The sequence below is a fragment of the Eleginops maclovinus genome, chromosome 10 (assembly GCF_036324505.1).
Source record: "Eleginops maclovinus isolate JMC-PN-2008 ecotype Puerto Natales chromosome 10, JC_Emac_rtc_rv5, whole genome shotgun sequence".
In the NCBI taxonomy this organism is placed as follows: Eukaryota; Metazoa; Chordata; class Actinopteri; order Perciformes; family Eleginopidae; genus Eleginops; species Eleginops maclovinus.
The window spans coordinates 16900752-16924587 of NC_086358.1; the positions used below are offsets into that span (position 1 = coordinate 16900752).

The following is a 23836-nucleotide window of genomic DNA, read 5'->3' on the forward strand; positions in this document are numbered from 1 at the left end:
TTTCTGCTGATGAGTCCGTGTGTTTGCTGCAGTTGTAACCTTTGCCACCTCTGTTTCTCTCACTGCGTAGAGCCTGGCAGACTGGCACCCAAACTGCGTGTGCCCAGTCGGGGGTCCCATTGCATTCAGCTCAGCACGTCCTATCCTATCAGCAGCGTCACGGATTACCCGGCGCACTGAAGCTCAAATCCCTTCAGGAGGCGGGAGAGCCAACCCTGCGAGGAGCAGAGAGAGTGCTACAGCGGAGAGTCAGCGTGAGGTCACTTAAGTCTGCCGGGGTGAACATAATTCTGACTTTGCTGAAATAAAGACCCAGCGAATGATGAGAAACTAATGTTTTCTCAAGAGCAGGGATCGTGTGCCACATACTGAGCTGAAGCCAATTGGATCATTTCTCTTGGCAAATGCTTTTGTAACGATACACGTTGGTCTTCCTGCAACATCTATCCATTGTTGCTGAAAGTAGCTGCCTGCTGTTGCTGCACATTATGTCGGTGAGACTGGACGAAACAGTTCACAGCTGTTCAATCAAAATAATTAGCTAAAAGAGAGTAAATGGCTCAGTGGAACTCTTTATATTCCACACATACTTGTATAACAGATGCAAGGCAGGTTGGAACTGTTTTGACATTACAAATAGTTTATCTTTTTCATTTAAAGAGGCCCTATTATGCTTTCTTGGGTTTCCCCTTTCCTGTAGTGGGTTTGTGTGCATGTCAATGGTCTGCAAAGGCTAAAATCCCATAGTTCCCTCCAGAGGGAGTTTCTCTCTAACACTCATGCTTCTATTGGCTAAAGCTCCTACACATTCTAGATAATAGGCTAAGGAGCGGGACATCTCAATGTGGTTGACCAATGACAACAGAGCAGGCCAGCTAACCAATCAGAGCAGACTGGGCTCTGGTTTCAGACAGAGGGTGAAGAGAGGTGCTGCAGCACAGGCAGTTTGAGGTTTTTAAAAAAGCATGTTTTGAATGCATGAAAACAAGCACAAAATAAAAATATGAGCCTGAAAATGAGAAAAACATGTCTTCTTTAAATGATCTTTAACCTATCATTGTGGTTCGGTTTAGCTTGGTAGTTGTCAGAGAGTATTTGCTCATTTTACACATTGGTCTTCCTGCCGGCCATAAGGATGATCTATGAGCCATTGAGCAAAGACATCTGTTTCATCCCTCCTTGATCCAAAGCAGCACCCGTTTGCACCATTCAAAACTACTCCTACACACATCTGCCAGCTTCATGAATACCAATCCACCCTGCAGTTACACACTCACACACACTGACCTGCATCTCCTTGTCTCCATACTTGGACGGGTGCTTGCTGCCCTGGCTCTTTCTGCGCAGCTTTTTCAGCTCCGCCTGGCACTTCTCCAAACTCTCCCCTTTGCTCTTGTGCTCCATCTGGTACTTCTTCAGCGCGGCCTGAGGGAGGCAGCACACAGTCAGTAGGGTAGTACAAGTGTCAGCGTCCACAGAGGATGTATACCGTAACACTGTCCTGACTGGTGGTCAACTTCTGTATTTTTGCCTGACTGGTGCAGGATGGAAGATGGAGGATGGGACTTTGGGATTATGTATTGGTTATGTTTTCCTCTTCTGTTTGGATGTTTTTAGAGAATAACAAAATGCAATGGATACCAAAATGTGGTGCTTTCTACAACTTTTTTACGCTGCCCTTAGCCAAAACAAATCAATGAAGGTTTTTAAGAGGCCATATTATGCATTTGGGTTTTTCGATTCCTGTAGTATTTCCTGTTATATAGGTTTTGGTTCATGTAAATGGTCTACAAATGCTTAAATCCCAAAGTTTCCTCAATAAGGAATTCCTCTCCCACACTAATGCCTCCATTACTCCTTTGTTTACTTCCATAGCATAATAACCTCTATGTAACACCAGCACTTTGATTGGTTAGCGCTCAAACACTTCTGTACATGATAGGCTAAGGTGCGGGACATCTCTAAGCGGTTGACCAGTTACAAAAAAGCTGCCCAGCTAACTAATCAGAGCAGACTGGGCTCTGGTTTCAGACAGAGGGTGAAAAGAGGTGCTGCAGCACAGGCAGTTTGAGAAAAATAAAGAGCTTTTTGAACATTAAAGGCTGGAAACATGTCACAGTAGAGGCACTAAATACAAATATGAACCTGAAAATGAGCAGAACAGGGCCCCTTTAAAAAATAAATTAAAAAGCTAACCATTTGGTGCATCCAGCATCCTAAATGTGAGAATTTGCGCCTTTATTCTTTTATATTTCTTTGGGTTGTGTTACTTCTGGTTGAATAGGCACAGAATACAAATAGGAATGTGAAAATTAGCATTATACAGTATGTCCTCTTTAAGTGATCCATTTTATAATTCTGCTTTTTATGTCCATCCATGCTTTAGAGCATGCAGGGTACACCAGGAACATGTCTCCAGTGTATCACAGAACTAACTAAATCTGTGTGCTGCATGTGTATGTACAATAAAAAGTTTTTGACAAACATGAACAAGTGCGAATCAAATGTAAATCAGTTCATTAAAATTCTCTATAGCTATTTAGACCAATAAACTCAGAATGACAGTCATTGAAAAGAGATCCAAACATACACCGTCTGAAATGATGGAATGTTTCTGGGAGTGATTCCAAACTACTGATCACCATAAATGAACAAGCCTATTTTTTGCAATGCAAAACGCCTCATTTTCACAGAATGACTCATAATTCACAGTGCAGAGTGGGAAGTAATTTATGTAACTTGCTGCAGTGGTTTGGATGAAAGCCGGTGGGAAATTAGGGAGAGAGTGCGCATTTTGTTTCTGATTACATGAGAAGATGTTCCACACCGTATTCCCCAAAACTTCCCTCCGTGGGGAGGCTCTAACTCTCGAGGAGCAGAGCTAAAAGTAGGGTTGCATGAAGCATGTGGGTCATGTACACTGTTACACAATGAAGTTAAGATTATGATTGATGCTTTAAGCCATCAATTATTCATTTAAGTTGGAAAGTTTTTAAAAAGTTTTTCTTCTTTACTGGATTGGTGAACTATAGGTTAGACATTCAACCCTATAACAGTATTGAAACAGATGTCAGGCAAGGTTTGAATGATTTTGAATTCTCCAACAGTTTTTTTTTTTTTTTTTTTTACTTCGCTTTACTGAGTTTTCAGGTTGTGTTTGTTTGTTTTCTTTAGAGGAAATAATAACAACACATTTATTGTTTTTCTATTATCTTGTTATTATCTAGGAATAGTTTGTTTGGTAGGGCAATCTATAATGTTTTGAGAAGCAACATACATAAAAAAAGACCTGGTTTAAGAACTGTGACTACCACACTCAAGAATAATTTGACCCGAGTCTAGTCAAATGGCATTTGGTATTCTAAAATATTTGAAAAATGTTCTCGTTTTTAATTCTTCAACAAAATATTAAATGTCCAGGATCGACTGTGCAGCAATTGCGGCATAGCGCCATGTCCTGGAATGTCAAGTGTTAATAAATATATATTTTTAAAAGAGTTTTATTTTAGTCTAGCAACACTGATAACAGCTAATCATAGGGTGTTTAGAAGCGTGTCATCAGAAAGGGATTCTCACGTTCAGGTAGCGAGCGTCCAGCTCCACCTTCTTCTCCAGCTCTGTGAGCAGCTCGTTGTGGAAAGACTTCAGCTGTGAGACACACAGAGACACAGAAACCTCAGAACAATACAACAAACACATTTAGCCTCAAGCGGTTAAATTATGCTTAACCACAGTACATTATTTTTAAAAAGGAGTGTAACAGTGCAGTGATGTTTTGCAAGAAGGACTGGAAGGGATGTCTTTGTGTTGCTGTCGGAAATGTCGCACCCAAGCGATTAGGGGAGGATGTCTGGTATGTAAAAGCAAGCCAAAGTCAAATTGCTATCGCTGCATGTTTAGTATGTGTGTTTGGGTTGAGCATAGCTGAATAAGTGGTGAGATATTTCCAAAATAAACTACAAATGCTAATTCGGAGTATTTTATATATTCACAATCTACAAGGCCCGTAAAACACATTAAATACAAAAAAGAATACAGTGATTTTTTATAGCACTAGGGAACCTCCCACCCTCTTTGTCTCTCCCTTATCTTCCATGTTGGGGGACGTAATATTTTTTTAAACAACTATCTGCAGGATGTTTTCTAAAAAAGCAGGAACTCCATCCAATAGATGAGAGCATACCATCCGGGTACCTTCCCTCCAGGTCATGTACAGGTGAAAACATTTGCTGTCTTTTGACTGGCGGTAAATACAGATTCTGAGGTTTCGCCCAAAAATGACATAAACAATGTCTTTGGAAACAGATGTTTGGCGTCAATATATAGTTGTATCAAAAGGAATAGGGGATCGATGTCCAGTTAGTGTGCCGGTGGACGAGTATCAGGCAGCTGGCTAACAGTTGAACTGGGACTTCAATGGCTTGTTAGTGTTTTATAATTTAATGCAGCAGTTACAGACACTACTTTGACTTTTAACATTACAACTGTTTACTTTGACGGTTGACGTTAGCCTTATTAGCATCGTAGTTCAGCTACTGTATGACTTTTCTATTGTTTGAAGTGCAACACATAACACAGCAGCTTTTAGGCATGATAAACTATTTTGTCCGCTTGGTGCCAATTCTTTGTTTTCACCGAAAAGAGGGCGCCAGGCAGTGACGTAGCGCTGCTCTTATCTAAGATTTTGAGAGTTCTTAACATTGTCACAAAAGTTGTATTTAATGCCTACTGTCACGATTGCACTCAATGCCAATGTCCCTGTAAAAGAGATAAGCACCTGCTCAGTGTCCAATTTGTAAATTATACTGCTCTGCATAATGACGGCCTTGGATCATTGACATCCATTACCCAAAAAGAGCATCTTCTCTGCTAATGTTTCCACAATTGGCCAATTTAGTCTGGAATAATCAAATTAAAAACCTTTGGGGGACTGAAATGAAAATTGTTTTCAGTCTGTAATGGCTGCAATTTACATATAAGATCAGTAAACGTATTATTAAGTGAAACTTATGCCTTCAGAATAAAATTAGGTTACTTAAGAGTTTGTTTTGCTGAGAATTAAATATCAAAATAAAGCAGGAGCTCCAAAGAGAGGCCCACAATCTGTTTGGCTCCCAACTGGTGGCTTAAGAATGTGCCGATTTTAGCTCCACCATCACCACATGCTCACCATCTCCTCAAGCTGGATCTGGATCTGTCGGTGCACTTCAGCCATCTGAAAGAGCACCTCCCCTGCAGAGAGAAGACAAAGAAAAAAGAAAGACGATAAACAAAGAAAGGGAGGGGAGAGAGAGAGAGAGAGAGAGAGAGAGAGAGAGAAAAAACAGTGATATTAAATCTTTCCAATTTCTGTAAGAGCTACATAAATCGTGCAAAAAATAAAACACCATGCAGCAACACTGAACAGATGTGAGACAGGTGTAGGGAGTCAAGGGAGGAAGAGGAGGAGGAGGAGGAGGAGGAGGAGGAGGAGGAGGAGGAGGAGGAGGAGGAGATGGACAGGATGAAACATCATAATACTGACAGAACGTGACAAACTCAAAAGAACAGCGCAGACAGAATTATGAAAACTCAAAAAGCAAATCAAGCAATGTACTGATGAAGGTTTTTCCAGAAGAGCTTACAACACTACTGCCATAAACACACAAGAGCAAAGTAAAATAAATCTTTAAAAATCAGTTATTTCATTTAAGTCTTCAGCAACAACATAACAAAAGAACAGCAAAAAAATAAGTTAAAGCTAAAAGAATAAGAAGGTGAATCATGCAGCCAAGGAGGTGCGTGTCGTTTTAAGATACCTACATGCTGCCTCCTCTGAATATGCAATGCGTTGTAAAAAACAAAAGGAACAAAAAGACCGAGTTTGAGCAAAGAACAGAGGGAGAAGAGACCTGGAGAGACAGTGACAGATCAAACTACCCCAGGAATAATGAGACACACGACAGGTTGTCACACAGAGAAACAGACAGACAGGCAGTTAGTCAGACCCTGTTTACACACCGGCTGCAGGATTACTGTCAGATCAGACTGGGGGGTTCAGGGTTCATGTTTTTACAGCAACAGACATTTTGGAGAAAGAATATCTCAAATTTGGTTAAAAAAAAATAAAGCTATATTTGATTAACCACATCAACATTTATGTTGGCCAAAATGAAATTGCAATACAGAAATGTGATGGATATGTTTAAAAGCCAATTTAAATCACCATTAGTTTGACAACCAAAGATTACAAAGTACATTTTGACATTGTGTAAAATGCACATTACATAACTTGGTCACGATTCTTATAATTATTTTAAAAACACGTTAGTTTTAGTTGTGTTTATGTCTCCAAATTTGTTCAGTGTTTAATCCAGAATAAGGGCTTTAACAGTCAGTACAAATACTGTATATTAAAGTACTATATAACAACTAATATATAGATATATAAAACACAAATACAACTTAATAATTACAACATCTAATTAAAGAAAATAAGGCTTATACATCACAACGCTTTTCTTATTTTTATATATAAATATGTACTGCAGTCTCTGATTGTACATCTACCAAAATATGGACATGATATAGCTCTATACATATCGACCAGGCACCAATACATATATAATAACTGTATAAATTGGCAAATAGGCTGCAGTAAAACACTATACAGCTGCAGCTCATACACCACACAGCACGGAGAGACTATTTACTCCAAATTAACCCACTGATATGCACTAACGGCACTCATCTGCCTCCAGCACAATGTATGCTCACATCAGGTAATGTATGTAGGGCTGGAATGGAGGAGCGCTGAGCGAGGTGTGGGGGTGTCGGTTGGTCAGTGGACAGACATTGAGAGTGGGCAGGAACGGGATTAAATGGCTTAATGGAAGTGCTGCGCTCATGCAGACAAGACTCAGTTCAAGTAGAAAGGATTTAGGAAAGGTCAGAGCAGGAGGTGGGTGGAACAGGTGGGAAGGAAATAGGTGGATATTAAAGTACTGGTCTTAAGACTGAGGGGCTAAGAAGTTTCTTAAGGTATTCTTTTTCGTAAGGACATACAGAGATGTAAAACGGATTTGTTAAGTCACACCTAACCGAGGTGACGGAGCCAAGAGACCCAAGATTTTAGAAAGTGTTTCATCAAAATTATTTTGTTAAACAATTGTGTCCAAAAAAAAGGCGAACTGTTTCGACTGAGATGAAAAAGCTCACATTACTTAAGAAATGTGCAAAGCGGAAACATGTTCCGACAAGTTAGTTTGAACCAAATGTTACATCAGGGATGAAACAACAAATGTGGCAAGAAAACATTTCACCCTTAATTCGAAACAAAGTGTCGAAAAAACCTGACAACCTAACGATTTTGTTGGCCTTCAACTCGCGACTGAGTCTGTGATCTCCAAAGTTTTCTTTACGAAACAACTTTGTTCAGCTTCATAAGAAAACACCTCAGCAATAGGATAGGTTAAATAGCTGCCCTTTACCTTCCCACAGCAACACAGCTGCCACATATACAAATGGCATACAAGGCATTTTTGTCAATGCTAACGTCTTCAAAACACCATCACACAAGCACCCCCGCCAATCTGCTTATTAAAATGCAGTCGCAGCGATAACACTGTAGAAGTGTTGGAGTGCCGCAGGACAGGGCATTAGGAGTAGTGAGGCAGATAAATGCACTGCGTATACTTTCAAATTCTCCTTTGATTCTTGGAGGGCGCCCAAACACACTCCATCCCATCCATTAATAAACAGCCACCGGGCAACCACCAGCAACTTGGCTGAACTCAGGCACCTCCAGCACGCGCACGCGCACACACACACGCACACGCACACACACACACACACCTTTATTTATCTCTGAATATTTGTCTTTTTTCAATAAATATTATAAGGCTTTGTCCAAATATAAAAGGATGTGAACTCTGAAGGTGAAAACTACTACTTCTCATACCAAGATAAGACCGTTAGACAGTCAAAATCCTCCATGATATAAATACATGATCTGATCTCATACACATGAAAGTAGCAATTGAATGAAGAACCATACGATTATTCTCATTACTTGCTAATGTGTTAATTATTGTCTCGATTAATTGTGTGGTCTATGAAATGTATATCTCTCTGACCTCGTCCACCATCTCATCCCCACCCTAAGGACCACCAGGACTAAGCTCTGGACCTGGGGTGAAAGGGCCTTCTCTGCTGCCGCGCCATCCCTCAGGAACGACCTCCCAATACACATCAGACAAACAATCACCCTATCATCCTACAAACAAGCCTTCAAAACCCACCTCTTCAAAACGAGCTTTTCCCTTGGAACCCGCATGTCATAACTCCCCCATTTTGAATGTTAAATTGTCTGTTGTTCTTGTACGACTGTGTTTGTCAATTGTGACTATTGTAAAGCCTTTGTGTGTCTTGAAATGCGCTATATAAATTAGAATTTAGATGTATTATGAATATAACTATTATCATGTCCAAGGTACATTAGTCAAAAACCCAAAGATATTCAATGCTTACCTCCCCTGCTAGCTTGCGCCGCTACATACCGCTGCCATCTGATTGGTTTCGCCTTGAAAGGTCAGCGCTGTCGAGTTCAATTTGAAATAATTTGAACTTTGAGCGCAGTACCTGGCAAAAATGTTACGCTCTCCATACAAACTCAACAGCAACGTCAGCGCAGAGCCATTGTACCGCATATCATGTGATTGCAGCTAAGATGAGTGTCAAAATATGTGTTGTCCGTTTGATCCACTAGCTCCCTTTTTTAGGCTCGGTAGAAGTAAGAAGCATTTGATTTTAGTTATCTAGTGCTTAATAATATTGCATTAGACACTTCCTTACCAATTCAGAAAAGTTAAGTGGAAAAAAATAAATAAAGACCATGTAGGGAAAAGTGTTCACACAGGTTTTTGAAAGGTTAAATACCCTTGACTTCATTGTTCACTTCTCAAACACTTACAGTAGGGTTAACCCTAACCCTGACCCTTCCATCAAAGTGAGCTTACACTGTGAACACTCCCTCTAGCCACCAGTTACTGTACAGAGGGGAAATGGCTGCCAAGGTGTTACCCTTCAGCTGGTAATGAAATATTGCAGTCAAAATTAACACCTCTTGCTTACATAAAATGGAGCCTTGGTCATTATTTCTGGCTTTCCTAACAAATGTGTTCCCTCTGTAATCTAATTAAAGGGTATCCTTCATTGATCCCGATGGGGAAGCTGTCTTTTCTCTTGTATTTTGTCTTTTGGCAGGTCAGGGTTCAGCCACAGAACAGCACTCTGGCAGCCTCAGCATCTCATCACTTCACCATTGATTCGAGCAGATGGTCAATCAGAGGTCACCCTGCCAACCACTGCTGCAGCCAATGAAATGTGGTCTTCCCAATGTGGTCGTTTTAAATCATTCAGCAGTTGGTGTGGTGCAGTACCCTATTAGAGATGATGATCAAAGCTAAGGATATCAGATCCAAGCTGGAATGAAGCTTAATTATCCTTTTAAATCAATACCTCTAGAGGAGATACTGGTGTAGACCACAAACAGGTATCAGATCAGTGTAACTTTTTCATCATCTGGAACATCCCCAACATCCTGGAAGTACTTGTTTCATTTCACCCAGCTAATCCAAACACCCCTTCCACCTTGTATTGTGAAATGCAGGACTTCAACCTACCAGAACTAAGCTGCTTACGGATAATCAGAGCATATCACAACACTTGAGGCTTAGAGGGGGGAAATGCACATTGTTGTCCAGATGTCAAGTGATACGGAAATGTCCCTTTAGAATAGGAAAGACTCTTGAAAATAGAGAGTAATGTATCCCTGCTAGCTGCAAGCTTGATACAAAATAGTCCCTGGTGCCTTCGCAAGACTATGCTAGTGTTTACAATGGAAACAAAATGCACGATTTTGATTGAATGCATGACCGTGTCATCTGGCAAACTCGATACAATCACCCATTTTTTTCTAATACCTACACGATCCATCACTACGTCTGGGATTAAGAGGTTTACAGAACATGTGGGGGGATGTAAGGTAAGCACATTTCAGAACAAGGCTCACAAAGTTCAGTTTGAGGATTAAACCTCGGTAAACCAAAATGGGTTTAAGTTCATTCTCGAAAAGAAAAAAAAAAAACAGACTTTAAACGTAAACCTTATGTAGCCTAAACAACATGTGGATGCTGAGCAGTTCTGCCTGCAGGGTGAGAACAGGTCCAACACTCAGAAAGGCTAACCCAAGGGCACCGCTCACATCTTGGGTTTATTACCAAGGCTTCTTTCCATATGACCCCTGGGCTCCACACTGGCGGACGCAGAGACAAAAAGAGAGGAAGTTTGTACTGCCTCCAGGAAGGTGTTTTATGTAGCGGGCGCCTCTAAAGGGACTGTATTATAGGAGCCTGAAAGCAAACACAAACAGTTCTAATCCCCAGAAAGCTGCAGAGTACAGAGTACAAGGTGCTGCAGGGAGATTTGTCCTCCTGAAAGCCACATGACTGACGCTGTAATTGTTGTGCTCTTCTGGGTCTTTAGTTTTTCTAAACACCAGCCGAATCAGTATGCTTGCAAACATACTCAAGGACACATATTTCCACTACAGCAAACACAATTCCTCATTAGTATTTACATATTAAGCACCTACTTGACTGAGTGACTCATCAATGACACGTTTTGTTACAATACCAATCTATTAACAGTTGTTACATTATGTAGTCTTGCATGAAATAATATAATCTTGCACTGTGATGGCGGTAATATACGTAGAGGCTCAAATGTTTAAGCTAACTAGAGGTCGGGGGAAACATGGATACAAGAATCAAAGGTTTTATCTTTTAAAGGGGCCTATATTATGTATTTTGGACTTTTCGCTCTCCTTGTAGTGTGTTGTATAGGCTTTTGTGAATGTAAATGGTCTGCAAGACAAAAATCCCAAAGTTACGTTCCTGCCTGAAATGCCTCCATTGGACTCCTTTGTTTACTTCCGTAACATAATGACATCATTCTGTAACATTCACACTTTTGGCTAGCGCTCCAACACATTGTACTTTATATGCTAAAGGAAGGGACATCTCTACTCATAAAAGAGCCGGCCAGCTAACCAATCACAGCAGACTGGGCTCTGGTTTCAGACAGAGGATGAAAAGAGGTGCTGCAGCACAGACAGTATGAGAAAAGCTATGTGTAATGCTAAATGTAAGCATGTCATATCATGACTGGTCTCCGTTTGACATCTTCACTTTGATTGTTTATTGAAAAGAAAAATGACTGTTTAAAAAGAAGATCAATTGGAATAACTAGCTATACATAATCATTACAGGGTTGCCGATGGAGAGCAAAATGAAGACTGATTATATGAGACAGGAGACGCAAGCTGGGAGCGAGGAGGACCGAGGACATGAAGAGAGAGAGAGATTAACTCTGATAGCTTTTTCTGTTTTGACAAACACACACACACGGACCTCAGCTGGTCAATAAGACCCCTGGCATCCAACTCATCTCTGGCCTCTAATTTGATACCAAAGTGGGGAAAGTAAAGATGTTTTAACAGTTTTCTTTAAGTGATCCATCACCTGGTCCATCCCTGTTTCTATGGAGTTCGCACATTGAATCATGAAAGGCAGAAATGGTCTAAAATAGGTTATTAAAATAGGATTGCACACTTACAAATGTATAATTTCTAGAACAGCGAACAGACATCGTTTTAAAAAGTGTATCAAGATACTGACGTCTATATATCCAACTTGGTGACTGATAAAGACTTAAAAACCCTTAAAACAGTTTTGTAAATGGTCTGGATTGTGTGTGTGTGTGTGTGTGTGTGTGTGTGTGTGTGTGTGTGTGTGTGTGTGTGTGTGTGTGTGTGTGTGTGTGTGTGTGTGTGTGTGTTTTGGAGGGTTTGGCAGCGCCTTTCTGCAGTGCCTCAGATCAGAGCCCATACTTCACGTTATTATCAGCATCATTAAGTCACCGTTTGGCCGAATCCCAACATCAAGGACAATGCGACACCTAAAGGACGTTTTATGGTCTAACACGTTATTAAAGCCACGTTAACACATTCATATGCTCGATCGAACACTGCAAAATCCCTCGCTAGTTTCTTTCTTGGAAATTAAACTAGTCTTCAAAAAGACATGCGGCTTACTGTTGACAAGACTTTTGAAAGCATGGATGGATGTAACATTGAAGACATAAAACATGAAACAAAGGCAGAAAAAAGCAGGCGGTGTGGGATGTAGTAGTGAATGGTGGTTAAGGGTGATCAAAGTGCCGGTACTTGGGCCTGTGTGCTCTGTTGGCAGCAAGGGTTTGATTCGACTAGAGACCGACTGAAAGGCGCTAATGAGGCGGCAAAACATCGCTCTCTGTCTCCTCATCCTCTTTCTTTTGTGTCTCTCGTTTCTTCTTCTGTTTCTCGGCGTCCTTCCTCACCCAATGAGGTGACTCTAGGACACGATTTTATAAAAGGGCAGAAACAGTAAGGGAAAACTAAATTGGAACAGTGGAGCTGTCCTGCTGATGCTCAGACAGACGAAGGATAGCTACGTCACCCATCTGAGATTGGTCACTTGGGTTTTCATAATTAGATTGTAAATTGACCTGGATGGATGTTAAAATACCAGCCAATGAGCCAGGCCAAGTAAAAAAAAACGTGTTCACAGCAGGAGGTATGAGTGCCAAAATGCCTGGAATTTAAGCCTAATTTGTCTGTACCCTCATATGAATTGCATGTTTCCAATTTGCCCTGATGCCCCACTAGACGGGCACCTGGGTGGTCAAAAATATCTTTTATGATCGGACAAATGTCCCACAGGTTGAAGCAATTGTTCCTTTTGGGAGCCAAAGTGTCCTACTAGCACCCGAGCCCCTGCTGTTAGCCAAATTGAAAACAGTTTGAAATAAGATTAACTTTATCTTTACCACGTGGGGCAACTCATTTGGCCCAGTGCTCCAGATATAAAGATGCCATAAAGTCCACAGTAAACCAATATACGAAAACATCACAAGAAGACACATTTGATCGCAATGAGACCTATTCATTAAGCTGCATAGTATACAGGCTGAGGAACAAAATCATTGTTGGGTCTACTTGTTTTGGCTCAGGTTAATGCTGCCAATTAAAAGGATAGGTTCTTGTTTACCCAAGTGGCATAATGTCTGGCCAAAACACAATCTTGTATCTGCATCCTTGTAAGCATGGCATCCTTCTTGAGGTTGCACCCATTCAGCCTCTTAAAGAGTTACACAAAAGAAACGTTGAACCACATACATGTTTAAAAAACACGCTGGGCCAGGATCTTGCTATGAAAACCCAAGACTTATAAATTGGTTCGAGCAACTTGTCGGAATAACATCTGAGAAGTGAAGCCAATATTTTGGAATGGCTTACAGAGAGGAAATCCACTTGTGGCAACAAGAAGTCAGAGTGGACTGAAGCCAATGACCCTATTCCTAACTTAACTGAATACCCCAGCTAACACTAGCTAATAACTTTGTGTAGTAATGCAGAAAATCAAATGTGAAAGCCAATGGATGACTTTAAGGTCCACTTTAATACCGTATGTGCACCAAAGTAAGTTTAGGTTTTCCATACATCCATCTAGTCTTGATGAAAGCAGATCAAGCAGATGAACAGAACCCATCCGCTACAATGACTCAATCCTCTTGTATATTGACAGCTCGTACATAATTGAATGGTTATGTATAACTCAATTCAGTTTAAGTTATGTTCCTCAGCTCTTTGGAAGTGTGTGTTGTACTTTTTTGTTCACAATCCATCCTTTTAAAGTCTAAAACAAGCCGGGAAAGTCCCCTGTAGGATAATGCGCATGGAAAGAGGGACCTATTACATTGTGAGACGGTGTTATGACAAGGTTTTTTTTTTAGAAAGAGTGCTCTCGCTGCAGTTCCCCTCTATGCAGAGTGAACGCTGGCTGAATTCAGATTGGGGTTGAAGCTCCAGGGAAATTGAGCCTGTGTTGGCTCAGAAAAGCGAGGATCACAGCGGGGTCATCAGATTTTCCTCGTATGGATCAACATGGCATTTAAAAAAAAGACGCAGTTGGAGGGCAAACATAACAATACTGTTGACGAATGTCTCTAAAAGTTGAGAGGCAATGTAACATCTCAGAGTGCTTTCCTAATCTTGTTTATGAGTCTCTTTTATTGCTTTCATCTTCTGTTTTCTTTACCTCTGCTTCTAGGAGGAAGTAGTCATATTTCTCTTGCTGCCGTCCAGCTGTGCAGACAAAATATAATTATTGGAGAGACAAATGAGAAAAATTGCTGATGAATATTGAACAACAGGAAGGAAATTCTGTCCGTTTTGACCAAACATGATTAAATCCTCCCCAGCTGTTGCCTAATCGAGTCTGTGATATCCGTGTTGTAGCTGAGCCTTGTTCCCTTATGTGAAAGCCTGCTATACTCTTACTGCATGTGTGATGAAGTGGAGGAATGTGCCTTGAAGGCCTACACACTCTTCTGAAGTCTGTTCCTATGAATTAATTAACCAAAGGGTAATTGTTCTCTGGACCTCAAATTTGGATATGTGAATTAACCTTAAATTGTTTTAATGAGATGGATGTTATGCTAAGGCATGTTCCGCCCTTGGCAATGGGAACATGTGAGAGAATTATGAGAATTAATGAGAGATGGAGAGAAAATGTAATAACAGCCAGAAATATGTGGATACACCATATTCATTTCCTCATGATCACACTAAGCTGGACATATCTAGTAGGGCAGTTATTAGTCTCATGGTGTGAATCAGGAAAGAAAGTTTCATCATTTTTCTTCAGCTATTAATACAAATATCTGATTATTAACTCATACAGGGTCTACATATCACATTAATATGGGTTATATATAAAAGATGACTTGAAAAGAAAAATCTTAGGTCTTTGATTGTTTTTCTTCTTTCCTCACTTTATATTTCCAGAGGCATTGTTAGCCAGGAGCAAATTCATATACAAATGTGTTATATTATTGGATCCCTTTCAAAAAAGAATCCTAATAAATGACTTGCAATGACATAGAATATTATTTATTTTTCAATCAAGCACAATGACTGATAGTGACATGGTCCAGGTTTCTATTTCTCTAAGATGTTAGGGTTAAAAACAACAGCTGGAACGCTGGAGGACAGAGCATGTGGTAGAATGTCCTAATACGAAATCAGTGACCTCTACAGATAATATAAAGCAAAGCCCAGGATGAATGCTATTTTGCTGAATGATGTGCCGGAGCAGAGACCTGTGTGAATAGCACCTCTGCTGATATTTGCATCTGAATGGCAGAGCCTTTATATGGTCAGAGAGGGGAACCGGAACTGCAGGAGCTTCCTTTTTTCTTTTTTTTTCTCACAACCGTGGCCATATTTAGTATAAGGAAGAAAGAGGACGACGTTCTCAGCCGTACTGACATCACTGACGAGCCATTTTTGGGCTGCGGATGGAAGCATCACACTCCTTCTCTCCTCCTCCTTTGGAAGCGGCTCCGATTTATTTCATCTATTTTTAGAAACGAGTGCAGAGTCGGCGTGTTCTCCTAGGGCTGCCTGAGCTCCCACATCAATGCGGGGGCGTTCGCAGACACAGAGAGCATGGTAGTGAAAGAGGAGAGGATGAGTGGGATGTCACTCCAACACTGCAGTGGTGTAGTATCTCTCAGCACAGGGAGTCATGCGGCGCGGGAATTAAGAATAACCGACTGAAAACAGAGAGGCATCATTTCCTCTTCCAGTGATAAAGAACACCGCTCTCCAGAAAGAAGTGACTCTACAAAAGATGTTTGCCGGTTTATTTTGGGCAACAAAAGTGGATAATAATCATGTACGGTTCTTTTTAAGTCCCAATTACTCAGTTTGAGCACAGCCTACTCTGACATGTGAGGGTGTGTACTTGTGTGGCTGTACAGTTTACATGATGTGTTTGTGTTTGTGTTTGTGTGTGTGTGTGTGTGTGTGTGTGTGTGTGTGTGTGTGTGTGTGTGTGTGTGTGTGTGTGTGTGTGTGTGTGTGTGTCAGTAGCTGAGATATACTATTAAATTGTTCCCCTGCCTCTGCTCCTGTTTCTCAAGTGACACACCAAAGTACCAGAGTGTTCCTGTGAAAATGACACGCAACATCACACAAACACCAGTAGCTTTTCCGGGGTGCACAAACGAACATCTGAGAGTAAAATCTTTGTTTGCAGTTGCCTCGTTAAGATAAAAAGCTGCAGTTAGGTATTAGTAAAAGAACATTTTTTTTAGGTAACCAGTGCCTTTGGGGGAGACAATGGGAATGACATGCGGAAAATTGTCCCAGGCCGGATTCGAACATGCATCCTTCGTTTCCGGTCCTCACTCCTATTGTGGCAATTTTTATAGGGTTGTAAAAAAAATAATAATGTTTTATATAGACATGCTAAAAAGTGCAGCATTATCATGTTTTTAGGACTCTTCGGTAGAGCTCTTATATATCTTTTAAATCTATCCTGTTGCTATCCCTATGCCCCAGTGTATCCTTAAACTAGGACCTCAAACTCTAAAAACCAAACCAAACTAAACTGGTTAACGGAAAGAAATGCATATTCTTACATATAGGAAGAACAAGGTTGTAAATCAAGAAATTCTATGGATTCACAGACTAATTATTCAAATAAAAAGCTACCACCCTTTAAAACTTCCACAGCTTTGTTCACTGTGTTTAAGTTTGAAATCCCATTCCATCTACTTTCTTCTTAATTTTGATAAACCTAAACAAAATCCATTATACTCTTTCAAATTTAAAATCACAATTGTCAGCTTATCTTCTAACAGAAGGTCTTTTCGTGACATTATTCTATTGCAATTTTTTGGGAACACTTTTACGATTACTTAAGTATTTTGTGTAAGAAAATGACCAAACACTTGAAAGATTATGTTGTGACATACTGTATCAACTCCCCAAAACACCATTGATTATTAAAGGGACCCTGTTATGCCCATTGTCTTGCCAATAGAAGTGTGAGTGTTTGTAATGTCATTATGTTACGGAAGTATACAAACGAGTCCAATGGAGGCCTTTAAGCCAGGAGTGTGTGGGAGAGAAACTCCCTCTGGAGGGAACATTGAGATTTTAGCCTTTGCAGACCATTTACATGCACTAAAAGCTTTACAATACACTACAGGAAAGGGAAACCCTAAAAAGCATAATAGGGCCTTTAATTAATATGTATCACATTGCCAGAGTCTTGCCAATACACGCCAAGACTTAATAAGTGCTTGTTAATTCAGGCCAGATTTTAAAGTACCCTTCAGTTAATGAAGTTATCCATTAGGTCTGGCTAATTTTAGTGATACTAATGAAGTAAATGAATTCATCATGCAGTCCAGTGCCTCTCCTCCCTGAAGAACATGATGTTCTCCACTTTCTCCATCGAGCTCAATTTCTCAAACACAACTCTCGCTCTCTCTCCTGACTTGGCTCTGTCACATGCAGTCCCACATCCTCTGTCCATGTGCTAATGCTGCTCATCTTAATGAAGCTCTAATTAATTACACTGTTACAGAAAGAACAGGCAGAGGGAGTTCTGGCAGCTCCGAGAGATCAAGTAGTTTAAAGTCCGACCATGTTCATTCGGCAGAGTTGCGCCCACACACTTTCTCCCTAACAAAACCCAATTAAAATGCACAATTACAAGCTGGACGATTTTACAAATCTGCCTTCAGTCCTCATCAATTATGAAGCGCGAGGTAAAGCCCTGTGTGAGTGATTATCCCTGAGAAACACACACACTCTTTTATCTGTGGCTCTGTGGTCTGAGCTCTGGTCACAGTTACAGACACGTGCCGGCTGAAGGAGTTAAAACCCACACACACACAATTGTATACACACACACACACACACACCACAACAACCTTATCTGCTAATTAATTAGCTAACAGGCTTAAGATTTATTTTCAATTCACTGTAAGCCACAACAATGGTGCTCAGTGGGTTTTGTTACCTAAAAATAGGCTGTGAAATTCCAGACCTCACATTATTATATATCAACAGGAAGGCTGATTACTTTATGAATGCTCAATGACTCAGCTTCATGAGGGAAATGCTAGTGAATACATCTCTTATCTTTCCTCTTTACACTAATCCATCTTCAGTGTTTTCTGTATTTAATCATGTCAATGTTTGTCTTTCCATTATTATTCCTGCCTTTCAAAAAATGTGTAAAGGTGGAAATAGATGCTTTCATCACGACAGGAGAAAAAACATGCAATTGCATTGTTTGATAGAACAATGAAAAAAAGTATTAACAATTAATGAACGGATATTGAAGTGTACTCTGTTCTGCTGCTTTTAGTATTCCCTTAGTACAACAAATGAGCACTAACGGCACCTATCAATGACATAAACATATGTTGATTAGGTCACATTTGTGCAGTTTTCTACAAACACAGTAAAAGAAAAAAGATCCAGAGAGCAATATTGCAGTATTTTAAGAGGATCTGCAGCTCTTACAGAGCAATGAAAGAATGGAACAATATTCCCAATGAACTAAAAGCTAAAGCTGATTTCTCCTGGTTTTCATGCCAGAGCAAGAAATGGATTGCAAATAACTAATCATGCACACATTAGTTTAGCTTTCTGCCATTTGTATCGTTTTTATTATTTTATTTAGATCAATTGTCATATCAATTTTTTCATTTTGAAGATAGAAATGTCAATTTCCAGTGAAGTGTATTCGTTTCAGCGAGTGTGTATGGAATATGTTGTGATATGTGTTAATGCTGTTGAATTATACGTGCTGTATAACGTAACTGCTATAACCTGGTTCTTTAAGATGTATGTTCTCTTTGTAGATGCTCCCTGACAACTAAACAAATTAACTAAACTAAACTTGTGAAAAAAAGTTGATATGGCCTTTTTTTTTTTTTTGTCAAATGGCTTTCCTGCTAAAGAAATTGCTTCAGAAATAAGCTCTTTAGTTTGAATGTGTTGGAGACCCCACACACCATCACATGTTAACAATAGACAACTATTCTATCTTTAGGAAACAGTATGGCATAATGGCAAATCTAAAGTTACAATTGGAGAATCCTCCTTATTTAATCCTGTTGCATTTTGCCTGTAACAAGCATATTTCTATGGTAATGCACAAAGGCTGTATGACTTAACACAAGTGATTAAATAGATGGCTTTGTCAGAACAATTCCCCTTTCAGTGTGCACAGACCAGCTCTGATCCCTTCTGATTTAACTGAGTCATGGTTAGGCTTCCAGAAAGAGAAATGAACAAAGAACACGAAAACCGCAACACATACGCAACCAAAACATCATAAAAGCACAAAGAAAGCATGAAATTAATGACAGCGAAGCGAGAAATGGGGATGTACAGATATCCTCTTTTTTAAATGAGTCGTCGTGATGCAGCAAAATGTCAAAAGCATATTCAACCCTCACAAAAAAAGCACAGTGCTCTATGCAAAACAAGTTGTCCCAGAACACATTGTGACGGGGGTTTTATAGTTGAAGACAACTCCAGAACACAAAGTGGTTTTTACTTAACAGCCATTCAGAGACAAAAACAACGGCCTCGCTTTACAAAGGGCTTTTATTTACACTCTATGGTTGTTTTTGAATAATTGAGTGTTTAGGATGAGTCATAGGCCTCAACAAAACTGCAGCATTAAAGAAGGAAGTAGATTTCTTAAACAATGAGGATCTTAAAAGTGGTTGGAACCAAAGGAATGATTGAGTTTGAGCCATAAGCAGTGATAGTAATGTGCTTTTATTAATTGTAATTAAAGTGGCTGAGAGTTTACTCAAAGAGACAGAGGGAGGAATAATGAAATGATGAGGCTTGAGGATAAATGTGAGGGAGCACCAAAAGGTTTCACCATGAATAATGAATACAGCTTTTATACCCTTTCCTTTAGATATCCCTCTTTGACCATCCTTTCACCATCTCTCCCTCACTCCTTACTCTCATATGTTCACGATTGCTATCTTAGGTCCCATTAAGGTGAAAAAACGAAAGGGAATCAGTGATCCAGCGGTAACGCGGACTCGACACACTCCTCGCCGCGTTACGGTGAATACAACACTTTGCACAATGCGCGAAAATGATATAGACACCTGCCCTGCTCTCTACAGATGTTCCTACTTGTGTATTTACTGGAATAGGGCTTTCCATTATCGCTTATGCCATTTATAACCAAACATAAGCCTATAGTGAGCAGAACCAGGGCTGATCCAACTGAAACCAGGCAACACACTGCGTGAGATCTGAGCAATATGTTGTTGACGAACTGGAAGACTATAGATATATCAAAGGGTTTTTTAAGGATGGAGAGCTAATCCACATTGGCAGTGGTTTGATTTGACTATGTTAAGCCAGACACATTTGTGAATTTATCATTGGCTCACAGCACTGGAATATAAAAGAAAACAACTGGAGAGCTTTTATCTTTCCTGAATGTGAGGGAAACAAGAGATTAACCAAATGGGCATGCTGTGACAAACATGCAGGATAAATTCCTCTCAAATTAGAACATGCTTAATTGTATGAATAAGCTCCAAATTAAAGTCAAAGCAGATTAATGTTCTATTTTTAAAGTTTGAAGTATCTTACTGGCAAAAAATGGCGATGTGTTTGTGTGTGTCCAGTTTCAGGTTGGTCATCAGCTGCTTCTGCTCAACAGCACGAGCCATCCCATTCAACCATCTGCTTGTGCAAACCCCCCTTTAACCCACCAGGGGTGCTACAGCCACTACTAGGACTCACCAAGATCCTTAGAGCCTTGACTTTCGCTGGCCATCTCGCCCATCCGCACCAGAGCGTCGAAGTAGCCCTTTGCAGCAAATGTGACACCTGGAAACATGGAAGCATTGGGCATCAGATCAAGGGGGCGGAGTTGAAATGTTCAGCTCTGAAACACTCCCCTTAAGCCCACCCCCCACCCCACCACACCCCTGAGAGGTAAGGTTGGGCATGGGAAAAAAAAAAGAGCGACAGGCGGAAATGGAGACCAGGCAGGAAAAGAAAAAGCTCTATGGAGGCAACTACAGGAAACAGAAATACAGCTACAGACACTAATCTCAAATACAACCAGTTATAAAACATAAAAAACGGTCTGCAGCACAAACCACTTTGAGGTAAAGCCTTTTTTTATTACAGAAACTGTTTGTACTAATTCATAATGGTATATAGCCATGTAATCCGTGTTAAATTCTAATTCATTGTAAATGCTGCCATCACAGGGATTGGTTTACCTTTGGTTTTGATTCCATGATGGTGCAAACTGTATATTTGTCTAATATCTAGTCAGAAGATGTCTTTATACTTGATATAAGACATAATTTCAAGGTTTCAAGGTTTTATTGGTCATATGCACATAGGTAACAATGCAGTGAGATATAGGTCTTGTTTTTAGATGCATCTCAGATGAAACAAATGTTATTGTTACAATTTGACATTGTTATTGGAAAATCACCAAACAGAACTTTTGAGCATTTCTGGCTTATTTTGTGACATAACATTTCCTGTTCCCGGATATAAGTATTTCCAGCTAAAAACAGGATCTAATTTATCTAAATATCCCATCTTATTTCAAGAAATCTCACCAAGCACATTTTGTTTTTACTCATTACAAGCACATTTTTTAAAAACTTTTTTACAAGCAAATTTATTATTTATTATTATTTTACTTGGTTTTTCCAGTGCATTATGTGGAATTGCTAATCCAAAGAAAAATGAATGTAAAATGTGTTAAACTACCTCTTTTTTTTTTTTTTAAGAAAGAGCCACATACAAGATATTCACGTATGAAGCTTCAACTTTAGTTGACACGGACCATAGCTTATCCCAACTGAAATTATGACATAGCTACTGTACAGTAATTAAGGTCAAATCTGGGAATAACATCCCTAAAAGCCATTGTCTAGTTAATAACGCTGTGGTGGGGACTAGTCATACTAAGTTTAGGGTGAGACAATGAAATATAATATAGAAATTCAAGGTTGAGTAACAAATTCATGAGTTTGAAAGCTCTTTAAAAGCCAGTTTATAAGGTCTGAATAGAACAAAATAGGATTCGATATTGGGATTTCAAACACACCAAGTATGCAGGTATTTGGTTGAACTAAAATCCTTAACAGCACCATCTTAACAACTACCTTCTAAATCGAAGCTCAAAAACAAAGCACTTTCCCATTCAAATTCTATATGTCATCCATAATTCCCTGCGGTGCATTGTCACACAAGCCAGGGACACTGGCTGAGACATAACAGTGACTCAGGCCTTTCAATCTGGGACAAGATGGCATGAAGCTGCAGCCACGGTTAAATAAAGCAGCTCAGGGGCTAGCCACACGGCGAGTGACAAGCCCCGGTGACGGAGGAGACATGTCCGAGTGGGAGATACATATGGATGAGGACTGAGTTTACTACAGTGCTGTCATGTTGATGGGTGTTTGTGCTTGGAGCTGCCGGGGGACAGAATCCCCCAGAGAATGACAATGTATTTACATATTCACATGGAAAACAATGGAAGTCTATTCTGAGTTGAGGTTTACTTCATGACGAGTCCATGGAGATTAAGTGAACCCACTGCTATTCAAGTTATTGTTCTGGATATAAAAACAATGCGTGGCTGCTCAGCCTGAAAACATAATAAAACTAATCTTCAATAAGACAAATCTCTTGAAATAACCGCTTTCACTTCTTTGACCAAACCATTAAACACCTACACAGCGAGGCATCCCTCCTGGGTTAACTATGACAGACAAAAGCCAAGACCTCTGTCTGGCTTTTCCTAAACCTGGCTTGAGTTAAGCCTAGTTGAGATAAAAGAGTGCAAGAGAAGGAACGGAGGTGAGGTTAAAACGGCTGGGTGAGCACAACTAATTTAATCGATGTCGGAGAAATCCCCGCGCGGGAGCAGAGCAGGGCCAGGTGAGGCAGGATATGCTTGAGGAGATTTCTTAGCTTGTCTGCCAGTTGAGAAGTGATAAAGTGAGGTAGGAAGGAGAAGAAAGGAAGGAAGGAAGAAAGGGAAGGAAGGGTTCCGCCTGTAAGGAGGATTAGAACAGGGATATAAAGCCGATACAGAGCGGAGAGTGTCAGTGTGAATGAAACAAAAACAAGTAAGCTGAGGTTCTTCCAAAGTGTTATATCACATTCCCTCTCACAATCCCTACCAGTCAGAATTGATTTGATGCTTTGTAGTTCAAAAGACATCTAGGTTAAAACTGTGTGAAAAGTATTAAGGTTGTTCTAAAAATAGAACTCACTAAATGACATTTAACAGAGGTTGCACAGGGTCTAGTTAGGGGACTCAAACATGAGGATTAGATGGATACTATTGATGAGTGAATATATTTGTGTGTTGGATTTGGGCTTTACAAAAAAGCAAACAAACAATCAAATTGAAACACATAACTTCCTGCAATCATCACTACACTAGAAATAGTTGGCAGATTATCCAGCAATTATATACTAGTTGCCTCCCTGTTTAAAGACAATACTTTATATTCAGTTGACTAACTGTTGCATGCATCTAGATCTCTTTTAAACCAGGACTATATATCTTCTGACCTCCAAACTATCAAAGCCTCTCTACAGCTAGCAAATACAGATTTTAATAAACACTGAATTCCGGTCAAGTCTTAACCATACTCCCCACATTGAGTCCAATTATGGCCCAATTATTCTCAACTCAAACAAAGAAAACCGACCACAACAGCTTCCTGCCTCAATAGTGCTGCTTTCCACTCTCCCAAGGGATGCAAACCCCGGTTCTTATGAAAACCAGAGGCTGCACTGGCATTTCTCCAGTGACAATAGATACTCTGCCCTAGTCTATACCGAGCCTCTGTGCTGCTGCCT

The 23836-nt window shown here is 40.1% G+C and overlaps 1 protein-coding gene across 6 annotated transcripts in view; it reads right to left on the minus strand.

Annotated features, from left to right (window-relative positions):
• Positions 1–23836, minus strand: part of baiap2b (BAR/IMD domain containing adaptor protein 2b) — a 73400-nt gene that overhangs the window by 24396 nt on the left and 25168 nt on the right. For 4 of the 6 annotated variants that reach the window (XR_010166656.1, XM_063893966.1, XM_063893971.1 and 1 more), the window contains exons 3-6: positions 20735–20821; positions 5171–5232; positions 3577–3648; positions 1288–1425 (exon numbers count right to left, since the gene is read on the minus strand). Coding sequence is in view for 5 of the 6 variants with exons in the window: in XM_063893966.1 (XP_063750036.1) it covers positions 1288–1425; positions 3577–3648; positions 5171–5232; positions 20735–20821 (359 nt within the window). In the remaining variant the exon portion in view is untranslated. Of the gene's footprint in view, positions 1–1287; positions 1426–3576; positions 3649–5170; positions 5233–5802; positions 5815–20734; positions 20822–23836 lie in introns of all 6 variants that reach the window. The other 2 variants (XM_063893967.1, XM_063893969.1) reach the window with 2 other exon arrangements.